The 15,708-nt window shown below is 52.6% G+C and overlaps 6 protein-coding genes across 6 annotated transcripts; 3 read left to right on the plus strand and 3 right to left on the minus strand.

Annotated features, from left to right (window-relative positions):
* The first annotated feature begins 4 nt into the window (after nt 1-4).
* BO82DRAFT_429491 (uncharacterized protein) lies at nt 5-2,747 on the plus strand. The gene is made up of 5 exons (XM_025640539.1): nt 5-506; nt 559-768; nt 821-1,269; nt 1,324-1,551; nt 1,618-2,747. The coding sequence occupies exons 1-5, from the start codon at nt 402-404 to the stop codon at nt 2,504-2,506; spliced, it is 1,881 nt and encodes a 626-aa protein (XP_025495175.1). The 5' UTR covers nt 5-401; the 3' UTR covers nt 2,507-2,747.
* On the minus strand, nt 2,695-5,837 carry BO82DRAFT_197258 (calpain-like protein). Its single transcript, XM_025630566.1, has 7 exons — nt 5,260-5,837; nt 4,997-5,183; nt 4,683-4,947; nt 4,365-4,625; nt 4,207-4,312; nt 3,955-4,146; nt 2,695-3,890 (listed from the first exon to the last, which is right to left on the minus strand). Exons 1-7 carry the CDS (start codon nt 5,689-5,691, stop codon nt 2,883-2,885), a joined length of 2,451 nt encoding a protein of 816 aa, XP_025495176.1. The 5' UTR covers nt 5,692-5,837; the 3' UTR covers nt 2,695-2,882.
* Nucleotides 5,838-7,110: 1,273 nt separating this feature from the next.
* Nucleotides 7,111-9,105, minus strand: nimX (cyclin-dependent serine/threonine-protein kinase CDC28). The gene is made up of 4 exons (XM_025634399.1): nt 8,680-9,105; nt 8,058-8,566; nt 7,829-7,992; nt 7,111-7,756 (listed from the first exon to the last, which is right to left on the minus strand). Exons 1-4 carry the CDS (start codon nt 8,714-8,716, stop codon nt 7,486-7,488), a joined length of 981 nt encoding a protein of 326 aa, XP_025495177.1. The 5' UTR covers nt 8,717-9,105; the 3' UTR covers nt 7,111-7,485.
* Nucleotides 9,106-9,321: 216 nt separating this feature from the next.
* On the plus strand, nt 9,322-10,901 carry alkB (oxidoreductase, 2OG-Fe(II) oxygenase family; the record flags this gene model as incomplete). The annotated part of the gene is made up of 2 exons (XM_025632999.1): nt 9,322-9,923; nt 10,093-10,901. Exons 1-2 carry the CDS (start codon nt 9,632-9,634, stop codon nt 10,899-10,901), a joined length of 1,101 nt encoding a protein of 366 aa, XP_025495178.1. The 5' UTR covers nt 9,322-9,631.
* Nucleotides 10,902-11,201: 300 nt separating this feature from the next.
* BO82DRAFT_328232 (cytochrome P450) lies at nt 11,202-13,486 on the minus strand. Its single transcript, XM_025633000.1, has 3 exons — nt 13,016-13,486; nt 12,671-12,946; nt 11,202-12,613 (listed from the first exon to the last, which is right to left on the minus strand). The coding sequence occupies exons 1-3, from the start codon at nt 13,190-13,192 to the stop codon at nt 11,447-11,449; spliced, it is 1,620 nt and encodes a 539-aa protein (XP_025495179.1). The 5' UTR covers nt 13,193-13,486; the 3' UTR covers nt 11,202-11,446.
* Nucleotides 13,487-14,528: 1,042 nt separating this feature from the next.
* Nucleotides 14,529-15,694, plus strand: BO82DRAFT_398933 (MDR family NADP-dependent oxidoreductase; the record flags this gene model as incomplete). The annotated part of the gene is made up of 3 exons (XM_025639068.1): nt 14,529-15,288; nt 15,339-15,505; nt 15,560-15,694. The coding sequence occupies 3 exons, from the start codon at nt 14,529-14,531 to the stop codon at nt 15,692-15,694; spliced, it is 1,062 nt and encodes a 353-aa protein (XP_025495180.1).
* Nucleotides 15,695-15,708: the final 14 nt, after the last annotated feature.

Here is a 15,708-nt window from a genome sequence, read left to right on the forward strand (position 1 = left end):
TGGGCTATGCTACTCAGTATTACCGAATATGATACTGTGGCAAAAGACAGAGATACTCATAGCCAGGTCTCCTTACATCGGCCTCAACTACTCCACCATGGCCTTTTGCGACCATGATAGGCAATCTTGCTAAATCCCGTTCCTGCTACTGCATGCACTGATCGTCTGGTTCAGCCAATGATGTCAATGATATCCACCCCCGCCTGATTGATTGCCGGTGGCTTTATGGATGCCTGGACCGCGCGCCAACATGACGCCAACATGAATTCGACGTATTCCACAGTATATCGACTGAGGTGCAATCCTAAGAACCAAAAAAAGACGGCAAGAAAGCAGAACTCAAAGCAAATACTCGGTGACGATACAAGTGTCGAGACTCCAAAACCGGCGGCCGCAGTGACATGGCAGGCGTACAGCCCGAAGCCTCCGCTAAACCAAACCAGGATGACCTTGTACCTGGTGTTCCAGATGAAGATCTGTGGTTATTGATCCGACGCTTCAATAAGGTACGCTTACTCACACCCATGGAAAGTGCAATGCTCAACTCATGACTTCAAGCAAATATACAATGTGCAAGCCACGTCTGAACCTCGTGCGGGTGACCTCGATCTCAACCCCGTCCAAGATGAACAATTTCCACCAGAGAAAGTGCGGATTACACTGGAGAGACTCTATGTCTCTGTTTGTGTAGGACTAATCACGTTCTATACTCATGTCGTCAGGTTACGGTCGTGGAATGAGCCCCGACGTACCTCGGTTTTTTGTGTAGTACGTTTTCTATGTTTGAATCAACGCCCTATAGACTACTGACAAATTCAAGGCCTATTTCGTCGCATGGCTTCGGAGTAGCCTCGTTCCCGCCATTGCCTTCTTTCTTGCTGCTTTGATTCTTTTTCCGTCACTACGACCCCTATTGTTTCCTAGTCTTACTCCCGAAGACAACGGGCCCAAGACCCAGCCACAGCAGGCCACAGATCAGCCCAGCAAGCACAAGGGCGAAGCTGCGGAGCAAGAAGCCAATAGTCTCATGAACAGCATTGCTAAGATTGCGGTGAAAGCGGCGACAAGCAGACATGGCCAGGAAATCACTGGTGACAGTCTAGAAGAGACGCTTGCTTCCGACTCGACCACAGATGTCAATACCATCCCAGATGCTGCGGTGATGGGGGACGAAACCAAGAAATCCATGAGAAAGGCGGTCGCCAATGCCACCACCCAAGCGATGCGTGTAATCAGCGATGGCACTGACATCTACGAAATGTTCTCGAAGTACGCGGTCTGCAATCTGGAAATATGAGTACGTTCAAACTGACCATAACGCAGCGCCCTTTCCCCGACGCCGCCCTTCACCTCTGTGACGGCGCAGATTCAACTAGTCGGTGTTCTTCTCGTAATCTGTCTGCTCACCTCCATCGTAACAAATGACTTCATTGTCAGAACCAACAGCTTCACCCTCGGCTTCTTCTTCTTTGGTGGTCCCATGCACCAATACTCCATGAACTACCTTAACGAGAAGATTCCAGACTGGAAGAAATTCCTGGATCCACGAGAGTACGTACAGTATGCTGTGGATAATAGCCATCATCAGACGTGCTAATTAAAACACCACCCACTCAGAACCATTCTAAAGGACATCCCCACCAACGCTCAGCTAACGCTTACCCTCCTCCGACTCTGCGAAACCAACAACACCCCGCTCCCCTCCCCACCATCCTCTCTACAACCCCACTCCAGCAACCCCATATCATCTTGGGTAACCTACAAAGACAAACTCAAGATCACAGCCACTGCAGCAGCAGCGGCCAGCTCAACCAGCCTCACCACAACCGCCACTGCTACCACCACCACCACTACATCCACCTCCGTGCCCCCCACCTCGAGGCGCAGGAGATTCTTGCCCCGCCTGCTCCGCATCCTCCGGACGACAATCACGCTTGCCACAAAAGGCCACTCCGCATTCAACCAGGCCATGGCAATTGCAGGCGCCACCCAGGGCACCAGACGACTTCTGCTCACCATGCACCGCCGCAATTGGGAATGGGAGACCTCCGGTCCCGACACCTTCGACGCGAAGTTCGAGCGTAAGCGCGGCACATTGGTCATCGACTCCCCTTCCCCGTCCCCATCCATCCCCTCAGAAAACGAGGCCTCAACCGCTCAGCCAGAAGAAGAAAACAGGGAGAATTTGAACCCATCTCCAATCCTCTACTTCAGCACCCTTCACTCCGCCACCCTGGACGACCACCGACTCGAGCATCAGAAGAAAGGGACGGTGCTGTTCCAGATTCCCATCGCCCAAATCCGAGGTCTCAGGAAGACGGAAGGGCTGGGGTGGAAGGGGAAGTTGATCGTGGAGTTGGCGGCAGGGAGCAAAGAGTCGGTGGATGGGTTGGTGGTCTGCGGGCCTGAGGAGGGCCAGACGTATCATGTCACTGGGATGAAGGCGAGGGATCAGTTGTTCAATCGCTTGGTGGCTATGGGGGGCCAGGCGTGGGAGAGGGTGTGAGCTGTTGAGTATGGTATCTTTCGTCTGGGGGAAGTTGGATATGATTTCCTTGCATTGTCGATTTGCTTTTCTGTATATGTTCTTCTAGGGGCTTTGTGTGTGGGGGAAATTTTGCCATATATTCATTCATACGTCGTATCAATCTTTTTGGTTTCTTACTGGGAAACGAGCATCGTCTTGGCTGCAATGTTTGGGTCGATGATTGATTCGGAAATTGATATAGGAGCTACATATATAGAAGAATGGAGAAAAGTAATTGTTCGAACAAGCTCTGGAGAAAGTATCTATTCTTTGAAGAAGTATTGAACCGATAAGAGAGTTCAGGCCTCCCTTACTCTGCACTGAGCAACTGAGCCAACCCCCACCTCCCGATGCCTTAAATACCAGACAGAATCCGAGGCTGTTTGTCTGAAGTCGCACTGACGGCCGGATCATCCATGTCCAGACACGCCTCCGTTTCATCCTCGGGAACAGGACGGAGAACCTCCAGCGACAGCTCCGAGTCCTTCGAGTAGACCCGCAAACCCACCACGCAGACGGCATTCCACGGATCTCCGTTCGCATCCACCTCGCTACTGCACGACAAGGTACGGGCAGGGGTCCTTGGTTCCACGGCCGGCTCCTCAGGGGGCATGTCAAGATCGGAATCGAACTCGAACCCCTCGAGGTACTTCAGATCCGGATTGGAGGTGTGGACCGGAGCGCGCTTGTCGCGGATCGAGAGGGAGACCCGGCCCCTCGGGTGATCGTGGCCGTTGACGACATGAGAGCTGCTGACCTGGATCGTGGGGATCGAGCCGTTCTCCGTTGGTTTTGCCTTTGCTTCGGAGACATGGTCATAATCATGGTCAGCATAAGTGTCTCCCGCCGCGTCGGAATCCTTGTGGCAGGAGGCCCCCCGCGCAGCCTCTTCGGCGAGTCGCTCATCGCGTCTGTGTCGTCGTGCCTCGCGCTTGCGGTCGCGGATCCACTGCTTCTGCAGTCGCTTCTTGGTCTCCTCGCGGAGCTTCCTCCGTTCGGCTGCCCGCTGCCGCTCTTCACGCTCTTCGCGGGCTCGTTTTTCATTCTCCGTCTCGGGCACGATGCCCTTCGCATGGGCCAGGTCGTACGAGAGGCCGATCTGCACCAGCTTCTCCCGTTGGGTGGGCGCAAGGCTGCGCACCACGTCCTCGGTGGGCATCTTCTCGTTGTCGCGGTAGGCCGTGACTTTCATAAGGACATGGTAGCGGCCGGGCTCGAGGTCGACTTCGACGTTCACGCCGCGGTACATGAGATCGCTGCTGTGGCTGCGCACAAAATAGTCGTCCTCGCCTTCCTTTTGCAACCGGAACTTGAGGACGAAGTCGTATTCACCGGCTAGTCCTTTGTAGTAACGGTCGTCGAGCTAAGTGTTCCAATCAGTCACCTATCACACTGGGAAAAAGAGCACAGAACCATTTAGAGCATACCTGTGAGAGAACGATAACGACGGGTCCACCTTTGCTCACGTTGATGACGAATTTGGTGTTGTGATAGTCGGCAGACCACGAAACATTTAATGTTGTCCATTGTTGAGTAACTGTCCAGTCATCATTAAAAAGGCGAGTTCGGTCAAAGTGCTGGTACTTCTTGAGAAAGTCGTCATATGAGATCCAGAAGAACTGCAATTTCGTCAGCATGCTACGCTGTCTCAATACTGGAATTTCATTCGAGAGGCCTACCCCATCGTTGCCGAACTTATGCCCTAATTTCGCCATCCACTCGGGCGTCCATTGTTCAGAGCCGTCGCTCCAGGGGCCATTCCATTCCTTTTTGCCCCACGGGTTTCTAGCTTCGATTTAGCATTCTCGCTTGCAAAGAAGACATCAGTAGCACCTACCGTAGCCGCAGCAAGCGTTGTCCGTCGACTTCCCGCGCCTCCATGATGGAATAGGAGTGGTTCTCCGAAATCCCCTTCCTGTCTCTGGGAGGCCCTCGGTAGCCCGGGTCCAGCCAGTTGGAGAACAGACCGCAGCCACAGCCGAAGAGGAACTCCTTGTTGACCTTCATGAGCTCCTCATTCCAGAACCGGTCTTTGTCTAAGATGTTACTGGAGAGTATATCCGAGGTGACTCCACCCGTCAAGTCCTCAAGGGCCTCGCTGTATTGCAGAAGACATTAGCACCTGCACTCCAGACGAAATGTATATGTGTCTTACCCCACAAACCCACCCTCGATTGCAGAGTAATCCCCATGAGCTTTGGCATAGGCTTTCTCAAGCAAGGGCAGCCATGTCTCATTCTCATCCACGCATTGAGCGAAGTACAAAGCTCGAGAGCCCGTCTGCCAGGCTTTGCGGTACTCTTCTTCGGTGTCTTTCCTGTTGATGTCGTCCCAAATTGGCCGCTCATCCACGGATTCGTCATAGTCAGCTGCCCGCAGATACAGCTTATCGTCCACAATACACTGCTGCCAGTCTCCATCTACAGGATGTCAGTGTTTCATCAAATCTGCCGAGCCGGATCGCCTCACCTCTGTAGAACACAAATCCGTATACTCCAACCTTCTCATTTCGAGCAACACAGACATCTTCAATCAAGCCAGGCTTGTTGCCCATCGTACACAACGCAGCCATCAACCAACAGTCGCCGTCGCGACCTTGGCGTACATCAGAAGCAGTAGGTCCGTTGACATAGAACTGCGGTTTCTCAAAGATTTCCTAATAATGGAAAGATTTTATGAGCATAATTCGACTAACCACCTCACGTTTGCCTGCTTCATTTTCCCAAACTCACCGTGACCCTCTTTACGCCCCTTGGCCGCATCTCCAGGCTTTTGTCCATCAGTCCATCAAGATAGTTCCTCCTTCCACGCTTGAGATCGGCGGCGATATCGAAATGCGGATCAGAGTACTTCTGATTAAGCCGCTCGCATTCCCTAGCAATGCGCTCAACTGAACGTCGACACTCTTTCCGTGCTTGTTCATAGGACTTTCCGGCCACCTGAGCTTGGATCACCCCCTTGGGTGTCCTCGCAGCCTTTGTGCGCGCATACGGATTATCCGGCAATACAGTATTGACCAGCCCCGGAAACTTGGAGTTGAAGTCATCCCAAAATTGCTTGACGGTTTCCTGGGGCGGTTGGTGGGTCTTCGTTCGCATCCTGCTCCCGGAGCGTGATGAGAGCGGGGGAGTATATGCCATATCGGTATGGTCTTCACAATCCATTTGCGCAGTAGATCATCAACAAAATCAATTTACAAGAACAAGAACGGGCCCAATGCATGGAACACTCAAGGTTGTTCGAGGGTGAAACAGTTCCCCAGAACCGGTGGCCGCCCGAACTCTTATAAACCCCATAAAGGCCGGGCTCAAGCCCACTGGTCGTCGTTGACCATATCAAATTGAATCCACGAGGGTCTCCACACAGCCTCAGCCCGGAAAAAGCGTAAGGCAGGCCAAGCATGATTGGAACTTTTACTTGCATGACAGGGGAAGAGAACCGGTCGAATGGTTCGAGCCCAGGTCCGAGCGCTTACCAAGCGCTCGTATTGTTAAACCACGCGCACCAGTCATTGTAAAATTAATGACCACTGATAAGGCCGAAGGGGAGCTCAATAGCAGAGCCGCCGATCGTTTCACATTGGATTTTTGGCCCCCAGTAAGCACGGCAGAAAGTAAAATGATGCAAACTTGAATTTTGACGGGCCAATCTAAAACGTGGGACATTAAGCATAAGATGCTGACGGAACAGAATAAGTGAAAGATTTCAGCTCGTGATGGCCCGATGTCCGGGTTGTGGTTACGGACAGAAACGGTCATTAGTCCGGGTAGCGTGCATGAGGAGGGTGGGCTTGGTTGCATCTCCGAGTCCAGTCGAAGTGCATCTCGCTTGCAAGTGCTGATCCTTTCGGAGCTGCCGGGGGTTTGTGGGCTTGTTTAGTATAGAGCCATGGACAAGGACGAAATGCAAGATGCGTTCATCGTAAGCTGGAATCTTGAACGTCAGAAGGGATGACATGATTCCGATTGGGTTGATGGAGAAGAGGGGTTGACATTCTGGCTGAGCCTCCTCAGAAACCGGCTGATACGAGGAAGCAATATAACACCTGCAAACTCAGCCTTCTGCGGCTGAATCTCACTGCTCTTTTCATTTCGGCTGAGTTTTTGACCGCTTCTTTCCATGTTTTCATTGGATTTTCACTGTGATTCGCGTCATTAGAGAAAGTACCTTGGGAGAATACATTTCGGTGTAGCAAGCAAGCCACGATCTGTAAATCAGCTGCAAGTGCAGCCATGCCTTTGCACCCATGCAGGAGATCGGAAGCCACATGTCTATCACTTCGGATAGCACCGCATCGTGTGTGACACAATAGGGACTCAGACTGGATTCTGTAAATAGGGAAAGTCAAAACACAAACAAAAAGAAACTGTGGTCAGGTTCAAGATATTTGTCGTTCGTGGTAGTGGTAGAATGGTAGAGAGGAGAGACGACGGGGGGGAAAGGCAGTTGAGACGAGGAGGGGAAGGGAGTCTCGACAATATGGAAGGAGCACCCCGTGCCCTTATCGACTTGGTAGCTGAGCACAACCTCCACCCTCTCTTCCTCTGAATTACTCATAAGAGATCTTGATAATTGATGATTGATGAAACAAGGAACAACTTTGTTCATTCAGTGTCACTGCTGCTATAGAATGACCTCGCTTTCTTTTTCTCCATTTACTCAATTATGGGTATGTACGCGTTAGTCAAAATACTCCTTGCGATATCCAGTAACCTATTCTCGTTCCTGCCGGATCACTCCACAAACAACGCCATGGTAACAGAAGCAGAAAACGACGATGAGAAATGTGAGGAAAGAGCGGACTGTAGCAGCGACGCGGACAGGACTCAGCCTTGAGGGGGATAGATGCAGAAACCGCGGTGCTGTCCATGCCACTGTGCATCATTGCACCTGCCACGGTCGTCCGCATTGCATACATGCCTGAAACATGATCGTGGTAATGTGCGGGCACGGCTTATTTAGTGGAAACCGTTTCTTGTCGTTGTCCGGGTGCGACCGGAGTAAAATGAGCTGCCATTGGCGAAGTAGGGGTGCATGCAAGCCTGCTTGGCGGAGATACGCCGGGCAGGATCGTACTCGAGAAAGGCATCGAGAAGGTCCAGACCATCCTCCTCAAGTCCAGGAACCAGAGCACGGCTTTCGTCACGCTTCCACTTGGGGAACGTGGCTTTGAAGTCAGGGAAAGAGGTGACTCCGGGCCAAGCGGCCTCGTCAGGGGTACCGAGAAGACTGTTGAGGAGGGAATGGTAAGCAACTGAGCTACGTCATGATGTCCTGCTTTTTGGGGAGGGGCAGACATACCGGAAAATCTTGAAGATCTCGTCGATCTCCGAGTCACCAGGGAATAACGGCTTACGAGTGCACATCTCCGCGAAGATGGCACCGCACGACCACATATCAACACCAGTGGAGTATTGGCGTCCACCCAGAAGGATCTCAGGGGAGCGGTACCACAGAGTCACAACCTAATCAAGAGGAAAGTCAAGGTTAGAAAGTCGAAGCATGACATGTACGGAAGGTCGTAGAATACCTCGTGTGTGTAGGTTCTGAGAGGAACACCAAACGCCCGAGCCAGACCAAAATCAGCAAGCTTGAGGTTTCCGTCGCGGTCAATCAACAGGTTCTGAGGCTTGAGATCACGGTGCAGGATGCGGTGGCTGTGGCAGTAGCGAATGCCTTCCACCAGCTGAGCCATGAACTTCTTGACCATGGCATCGCCCAGTCCCATGTTCTTGCTCAGCGCAGAACCTTCCGGCAGGGCCTTCCCACGTCCACCCTCGCTCACGGGAAGAGCCTCCATGTATTTCTTCAGGTCCAGGTCGAGGAACTCGAAGACGAGGTAAAGCTTGTGGCCGTCGGCGTGCACGATGTTCAGCAGTCGGACAATGTTGGGGTCGTTCATCTCCTTCAGCAGAGAGATCTCCCGGATAGCGGTGCTTGGAACACCCTCATCCTCGGCCTCTAATCGGATCTTCTTCAGGGCGACGATTCGGTTGGGATGAGTGAGCTCACGGGCTTTGTAAACGACACCGTAGGTTCCTGCATTGCACAACCAGAAATATTAGACATCGACCCAGTAGGGGTATTCTCCGCCAAGATAAGAAGCTGAAGGTGCAGAAGTATGATTGAGGACAACTTGTGGGACCACATACCCTCTCCGATTTTCTCGATCTTCTGATAGTTCTCCATTGTTGGCAGTAAACTGACCCGTTTCGACAAACTGGTTTCCCACACAGTGATTCTATAACGATAAATTCGAAATCCAAGAGGTGAGACACCGTCAAGCTGTGGTCAAGCCCACCGACACGCGGGGTACAGGAAACAGGAGTGTGTGTGTGCACTGCACTGCACGGCGACGGCGTTCCTGTTGCCGGGGGAGGGAAGAAAGAGAAAACAATGGTTGGCGTCAAGCAACGGCGAGGGAGGGAGGAGAAGGGCCTCGTGAGGTGCACGGGCTGAAAGGGATAGGAAGAAAGGAGCCGATCTGGGGGGTCGAGAAGAGAATTGGTTTGGCCTGGCACTTCAATCGAATGTCGACTTTACTTACCTACTTACCCTGGAACTTACCTTACCTGTTGGAGTAGCGAGGAATGAATCGACTGAACTGTCGTCTTTTCATTCATCCCTGCTGGTGGGGAAGCCAAAGGCGGTCAGTAGCCGCCGTACACAAACAAACCCAAAAATCCGCGCGTGGCCCCGAAGGCGGTGAGCGCGTCCCCAGTTGATGCCCGCCTTTAACTTTTTTTCGGGGAGACGGTTTCAATCTTTTGCCTAGTATGCTCTTTGTTACCTTCTTTTTGTCGAATAGATTTGGATCTTTCTTTTTTTTTTTTTCGGAAAAAGCAGTCTTGTCCTCTATGCGACATTGATTCGCTATCCTCAACATTTATGACTGGGTGAACCATCGATTTGCATTTCCGAAAAGCGATCTGAACTGTCATAGCAGCACACATGCAATAGTGCAGCCTTGCAGATCCACAAGAAACTAACTTTGTGACGCAGTCCAGTCATAAGTCAAAAAGAGATCTAGTTCGACTACACGCGAAGAAGGGAACAAAAACACAGGGAAGAGTGAGAAAGCAGACACAGACAAGAAAAAGAGATATGGCACAAATAAAGGACCTGAATGCCCATGAGCGACCTCCGGAGGCTGTCAAGCAACGCTATAAGCAATACCAAAAGTCCACGCTCGCAGACATAAACTCGGATGGTAGCATTCTGGACCTTCAGGCGCTAGACGCTGGCCGGCTCCCGGAGGATGTTTCACTCACGCATTGGATCCCCGGCAAGGATCTTCGGCCTGTATTCGATGAATTTCTGGAGACAAGCAAGGATAATGCGGAGGGATCCCTGAATGCGAAAGATATCCCTGTCTTCTCTCATCGCTCTGTGACCGGTCAGCATTATACACCACCATCTAGCGCTTTTTTTCTTATCTCCCTCCCTTTTTTTCCCTTCTGTCTACTCAGCAGGGGCGAGAAAGAAGGGGAGGGAACCCCAAAGAAAGCATCTATTGTAGAAACGAAAAAAAAAAATAATCCTGGTCTCCTAACGGGCGCATGTAGGACTCCAAATGATTCCCTCCCTCCTCCCACCGGCCGTACAAATAGAACTCCTCTCGCGCCTCTTCCACCGCGACCTATCAAACCCAAGACACAAGACCAACCTCCACCTGCACTACGAGCTCACGTATCCCCGCGCCGGGGATGCTGTTGCTGCTGCCTCAACGAGCGATTCCAGCGTAGAAGACACCCCTCACCCTCCCTCCTTCTTTGCCGACGACCCAGCGCGAGTCATCCACCCGAGAGACCCCAGCGTGCACAAGCCTCTCGCCGTGCAGAGCATCCTCACCAAGAAACTGCGCTGGGTGACGCTGGGCGGCCAGTACGACTGGACGGCCAAGGTGTATCCGGCGGAACGGCCGCCGGCGTTCCCGCCGGACATCGAGAAGCTGCTGCACACCATGTTCCCGGAGACAGAGGCGCAGGCGGCGATCCTGAACGTGTACTCGCCCGGCGATACGCTCAGCGCCCACCGCGACGTCAGCGAGGAGTGCGATGCCGGCCTGATCAGCATCAGCTTCGGCTGTGATGGCTTGTTTCTGATCAGCCATGATGACGGCGCCGGCTGCGAGATCATCCGGCTGCGCTCCGGGGATGCCGTGTACATGGACGGCACGTCGAGGTTCGCCTGGCATGCCGTGCCGAAGATCGTGCCGGGGACGTCTCCGGCCTGGCTCGCGAACTGGCCTGGCGCGGCGAATGGTTCGGATGCCGCCACCACACGTCAGTATGAGAAGTGGAAGGGGTGGATGGAGGGCAAACGTGTCAATCTGAATGTGAGGCAGATGAGCCTCTCGGAGCCTCGTCAGTGATGGCTGAGATGAGATGCGAAGACTTCCGCTAGGATCATGACACATGCGCATGTTGCATGTGCGGGTCCGCAAATTACGCGGTGCGGCTGGCGATCCCAGTCCAAATCGACCAGTGTGCATGTCACACAAAGCCCTACCGTGGGCTTGCATACCTCTGCCCCCGAAGAGTGCTCATACGGGGTTTGACCGAATGCATTCCCAATGCAATAGAGATACTTTCATCATTCCATCTCCAAAGGGCGGTTCATTCGCATTCGCTCTTTCCCTTGCTCAAGCAAACCACGAAAATATGCAGACAATAAACCACAGGCGGAAGACCCCAGTGACATCACTTGCAGATACTTCAACAATGTACACCTGATCGACTGTAAGGCGATCATCGCTTGCAGCTTATACATATCCAGACAGCACATAGCATTTTCCATTCCTGTACATAGAAGCCCGAGTCCTCAACCCAAATGGTCTAACCCAATTAGTAGCAATGAGATTAAAAGTAACATGTCATCACAGAGTAAATACAAGAATTTAGCAATCATTTTCGGCGTCTACCACCCCTCCAAGGGTGTCAATCTGACCCGCACACCGTCCCGCGGACTTACAGTTGCACCCTCGCGGAGCTCGAGCTCAGCGTCCGGATTCTCCAACTCGAACTTGAAACGACCGACAAAGGCGGCAAGCATACATGCCAACTCGGATTTCGCGAAGCCCTGCCCGATGCAACTCCGGGGCCCATGTAGGAACGTTAAGAAGGCGTAGTTACTGGTGGCTCCGCCGGTATTGGCCATTCCGGGTCCCAGCCAGCGCTCAGGGTTGAACTTATCGGCATCCGGGCCCCACAGTTCCTTGAGGTGGTTGATGATAGCGGGAAACAGGAAGATGAGTGTGCCTTTGGGGATAGGTTGGCCGACGAGAGAGGTGTCACGGTTCGCCACGCGGATGGTAGCTGGGGCGGAGGGGTGGAAGCGGAAAACCTCATTGCAGACGGCGTGCAGGTAGGGCAGGCTATCGAGAACCTCGGCTGAGACAGACTCTGGATTGTCCACGGAGATGGAGGGTAGATTGGAACGAATCTCTTCTCGGAGGTGGGTTTGCACCTCAGGGTACTTGCACAGAGCGTAGATGCACCACTGGATGGCGGTCGAGGTGGTTTCGTGTCCGGCCGCAAGGAAGGTCATCATTTGGTCGACAAGCTCCTCATCTGTGAAGCTGCCGCTTTCGAGTGCTACGGACATAATGTCAACCCCATCCTTCGCGTTGCTGGCTTGCTCTTGGTCCCGCAAGTCCTTGGCCTCACGGAGCATCTGCAGTGCGACAGCGCGGATATACTCGGCACCCTCGCGGATATATTTGTTCCTCTTCAAAGGCAGTTTGTGGACCCATGTTGGCACTCCCATCACGAGGCCCAGGAGGAATAGAACCCGCTCCAATTTGGAAGGCGGCGCACCGTTAATCCTACCGTACTGTCTGGCCAGCTCGTTGGTGGGGTCGCGCAAGGAATTGAAATCGCGGTTCATTCCGGCGAGACCGATTATGTCGAGTGTGGCTCGACTTGACCAGGTTGCCACGCGAATCACGTTGTCTGAATTATCCTCACGAGCTCGTAGATCATCCTCAATGCATTGCACCATCTCGATGCTTTTCGACCAGAAGATCGAATACAGGTTCTTAATATGACGGTAGGAAAAAGCCGGCATCAAATTCTTTCTCTGGTGCTGTTTTCAGTCAGCTTGGAAAGGACATGTGATTTCTGCCCTTGTTGTGACACTTGCCTTGTGCTCGGCGCCTTCTACTAGCAGCACCCCCTTTTGGCCGGTGAGACGTCCCAGAGATTCCCTGACTAAGGCTGGCTTTTCGAAGTCATAGACCTTGGTCACCAAAATCTCACTCAGTCCCTTGGGATTGGTCACGGTCAACCGTTCCAAGTTACCAGTCATATAGTAGCGGATCAGACCATCATTTGGGATTTCTTCTAGCCATTGAGCCAGTCGCTTCCAGTCATGCCTCAGAATCAAAGTGCTAAAGTTGCCACGAAGCCATGATCGACCCTAGTGGAACATGTAAGAACGCGTTCAAATCGATGAGATAGATACACATGAAAATGCCGAGAAACTCACGGACGGGCTCGGAATCTGCTTCAGAGGAGTCAAGAATTCCGGATAGAGAAATACTCGGTACACAACTCTGCCAATGGTGGCCAAGGCGGACAGGTAGAAAAACGTTGGCCACGTCGCTTTAAAGTAGGCGTATGCAGCAAAGGCGATATAGACCGGTGTCCACGGTATGCCAGTCATTCTGTAAAGAATGCTGGGCTGGGAGGAGTGGCTTTGTCCAGTTGACAGAGGATGGGTGATGTAGTAGCAGACCAAATGGGAGCTTGTTAGAAATATGGAATGTTGTGCAGGGCCGACTAGTGGTCGCGTTGCGCTGTTTGACGAATGTCAGATATTAGTATCATGCTGATCAGTGAGTACGGCTATTTATAACATCGCATCGATGGAGAGACTCCCGGTCGGCACGACATCCTCTCGGAGATGATTGGGCGAAGTTGGAGCCGAGACATGCAAGGTATGAAAAGGAAGCCCGATCGATGACACGCGGTTTCAAGGGGGAGTTGCAGACTCGCGAGTCCCAAGTCTACCTAGAGTGAAGTGGATCACCAGGATCCAATGGTCCATTTCAGGCCGTGACCTCATCGGGATTCGGCGATAAATTAATGATTAGTTATTGGTCAACCTCCACGTGGGGGGTGGCTTCCGCACAGCTTACCGGATTGGGAAGGATCAATTGGAGGCTGAGGCCGACTTCGCTTCCCTCACCTGCTACACTTCATTCTGTCGTCTTAGGATGATAAGTTCTTCCTCTTTTCCACTTCCTTCCTCTGCATCGCCTGAACATGGGTGGAAATGGTTGGAAATGCTCAAGACTCAGCTCCCGCACTTCCTATCGCGTCAATGGCTCCCTCCGATCCCGACTTAACGCCGCCTTCAAACCGCTTTTGACACATCCGCTCGTTGGGCGGTTTGCTCGTCGCCCCGAGGCACGAAATGCGTCATAAGGATAATTCAACAAAGCAAGTTCAAGGCTCTTGCTTCACTTAAGTCAGATGAGCGCCGCGTGTCCTACCAGCGACCCAGCGACCTGTGCTTGTTCCAGTTCCAGTGTTGCGAGGTGCTTTGGGCAATATTGGAAACATAGAGGTAGTTGCCTAGTTACCCCGTGCTAGGGTGGACTATAAGTATGGAAGAGAGTCCCTATGGCTGGGAGGGAGCTCTGCGGGGAGCCAAAGAATACGAGCCATTTCATTGTTCCAGCTAGCGCCTTGGATCTATGTTTTGCTTCGTTCATCCTCCACCAAATCACAACAGTTAGATCTGTCGATACTGAATCCTGTTCAGAGCACGATCTCATCACAGCACTCAACTGCATGAACTGCACGACCGCTTGGTCAATGATACGACAAGAGTGACACAATGGATTATCAATCAGCCGAGGTTGATCAATTGTCCCGCTATCGTCATCGATTTACCCCTCCCGCTCCAGTCGTGATTTATAAGTCGAGGATCGCCTTGTTCTCCCCACTACTCTCAACACGCAAGCCTGACACCTGTCAAAATCCTGTTTCCCAGAATGCCTCAACCGAACAAAGCCCTCATCCTCAGCAAAGTTCCCAATGGGGCGCCCGTCCCGGGGACCGACCTCACCGTTGAACAACGGGAGATTGACCTCGACCAGCAGCTGCCTCCGGACAGCGTCCTCACCAAAAACCTTTACGCCAGTCTGGATCCCTACATGCGCGGTCGGATGCGTGACCCCAGCATCAAGAGCTACAGCCCCCCTTACCAGGTTGGGAACCCGATCACCGCCTATAGCATTGGGCAAGTGATTCGGTCGGAGAACCCCAAATATAAGAAGGGTGATATTATCTGGTGTATTCTCAAGATCGAAGAGTACAGTCTTGTCACCAAGGAGGAGCTGGCATGGCCCCAGACTCAGAAGATCGATGTGAAGCCTGGACTGTCGCTGTCGCATTACGCCGGAATCCTTGGAATGACGGGGTTGACGGCTTATTCTAGTCTGTATGAGATCGGGCAGCCTAAGAAGGGAGAGACCATCTTTATCTCCTCGGCTGCCGGAGCGGTAGGACAGGTGGTCGGCCAGCTGGCGAAACATGAGGGTTTGAAGGTGATTGGCAGCGTTGGTGACGATGATAAGCTGCGGTTTATTACTGAGGAGTTGGGCTTTGATGCAGGATTCAACTATAAGAAGGAGAAGCCCGGCGACGCCCTGGCTCGACTGGCACCTAACGGGATTGACATCTACTACGAGAACGTTGGTGGCGAGCACCTGGAAGCCGCCCTCAACGCCATGAATCCCTTCGGCAGGATTAGTATGGCTACCCTCCTACTTTCTAGGTCCCATCGCTGACACGTCGTGCAGTTGCTTGTGGCATGGTCTCGCAATACAACTTGAAGCCCGAGGAGGCCTTTGGAGTCAAGAACTTAATGCTTGTGGTGGGAAAGAGAATCAGGATGCAGGGATTCATCGTCGGAGACGAGAATATGGGACCGAAGTATGCGAAGGAGAGAAACGAGCGGGTATCTACGGTAAGTGAGTTGACTGAGTTATGAGGACCGATTCTGACGACAGCTGTGCTACAGTGGCTACTCGACGGCAGTATCAAGACGAAGGAAGACATCACCACTGGCATCGAAAATGGACCCGAAGCCTTGGTCTCGATGCTTCGTGGCGGGAACCGCGGAAAGGCTATCTTGAAAATCGCTGATCCTGAATGAGTGCGAACTTTACA

This window comes from Aspergillus uvarum (genome assembly GCF_003184745.1).
Source record: "Aspergillus uvarum CBS 121591 unplaced genomic scaffold BO82scaffold_8, whole genome shotgun sequence".
In the NCBI taxonomy this organism is placed as follows: domain Eukaryota; kingdom Fungi; phylum Ascomycota; class Eurotiomycetes; order Eurotiales; family Aspergillaceae; genus Aspergillus; species Aspergillus uvarum.

What these genes read in the sequence shown, in the direction of transcription:
- BO82DRAFT_429491 (XM_025640539.1), top strand. Translation starts at nt 402, where the DNA reads ATGGCAGGCGTACAGCCCGAAGCCTCCGCTAAACCAAACCAGGATGAC. An exon ending in GTACCTCGGTTTTTTGTGTA is followed by an intron (nt 769 to 820) that starts GTACGTTTTCTA and finishes GACAAATTCAAG; the next exon opens with GCCTATTTCGTCGCATGGCT. An exon ending in AAATTCCTGGATCCACGAGA is followed by an intron (nt 1,552 to 1,617) that starts GTACGTACAGTA and finishes CCACCCACTCAG; the next exon opens with AACCATTCTAAAGGACATCC.
- BO82DRAFT_197258 (XM_025630566.1), bottom strand. Translation starts at nt 5,691, where the DNA reads ATGGATTGTGAAGACCATACCGATATGGCATATACTCCCCCGCTCTCA. An exon ending in ATCGAGGGTGGGTTTGTGGG is followed by an intron (nt 4,626 to 4,682) that starts GTAAGACACATA and finishes TCTGCAATACAG; the next exon opens with CGAGGCCCTTGAGGACTTGA. An exon ending in TCGTTATCGTTCTCTCACAG is followed by an intron (nt 3,891 to 3,954) that starts GTATGCTCTAAA and finishes TGGAACACTTAG; the next exon opens with CTCGACGACCGTTACTACAA.
- nimX (XM_025634399.1), bottom strand. Translation starts at nt 8,716, where the DNA reads ATGGAGAACTATCAGAAGATCGAGAAAATCGGAGAGG. An exon ending in GATCGAGAAAATCGGAGAGG is followed by an intron (nt 8,567 to 8,679) that starts GTATGTGGTCCC and finishes TGTGCAATGCAG; the next exon opens with GAACCTACGGTGTCGTTTAC. An exon ending in GAGATCTTCAAGATTTTCCG is followed by an intron (nt 7,757 to 7,828) that starts GTATGTCTGCCC and finishes CCTCCTCAACAG; the next exon opens with TCTTCTCGGTACCCCTGACG.
- BO82DRAFT_328232 (XM_025633000.1), bottom strand. Translation starts at nt 13,192, where the DNA reads ATGACTGGCATACCGTGGACACCGGTCTATATCGCCTTTGCTGCATAC. An exon ending in AGCAGATTCCGAGCCCGTCC is followed by an intron (nt 12,947 to 13,015) that starts GTGAGTTTCTCG and finishes ATGTTCCACTAG; the next exon opens with GGTCGATCATGGCTTCGTGG. An exon ending in TAGAAGGCGCCGAGCACAAG is followed by an intron (nt 12,614 to 12,670) that starts GCAAGTGTCACA and finishes GACTGAAAACAG; the next exon opens with CACCAGAGAAAGAATTTGAT.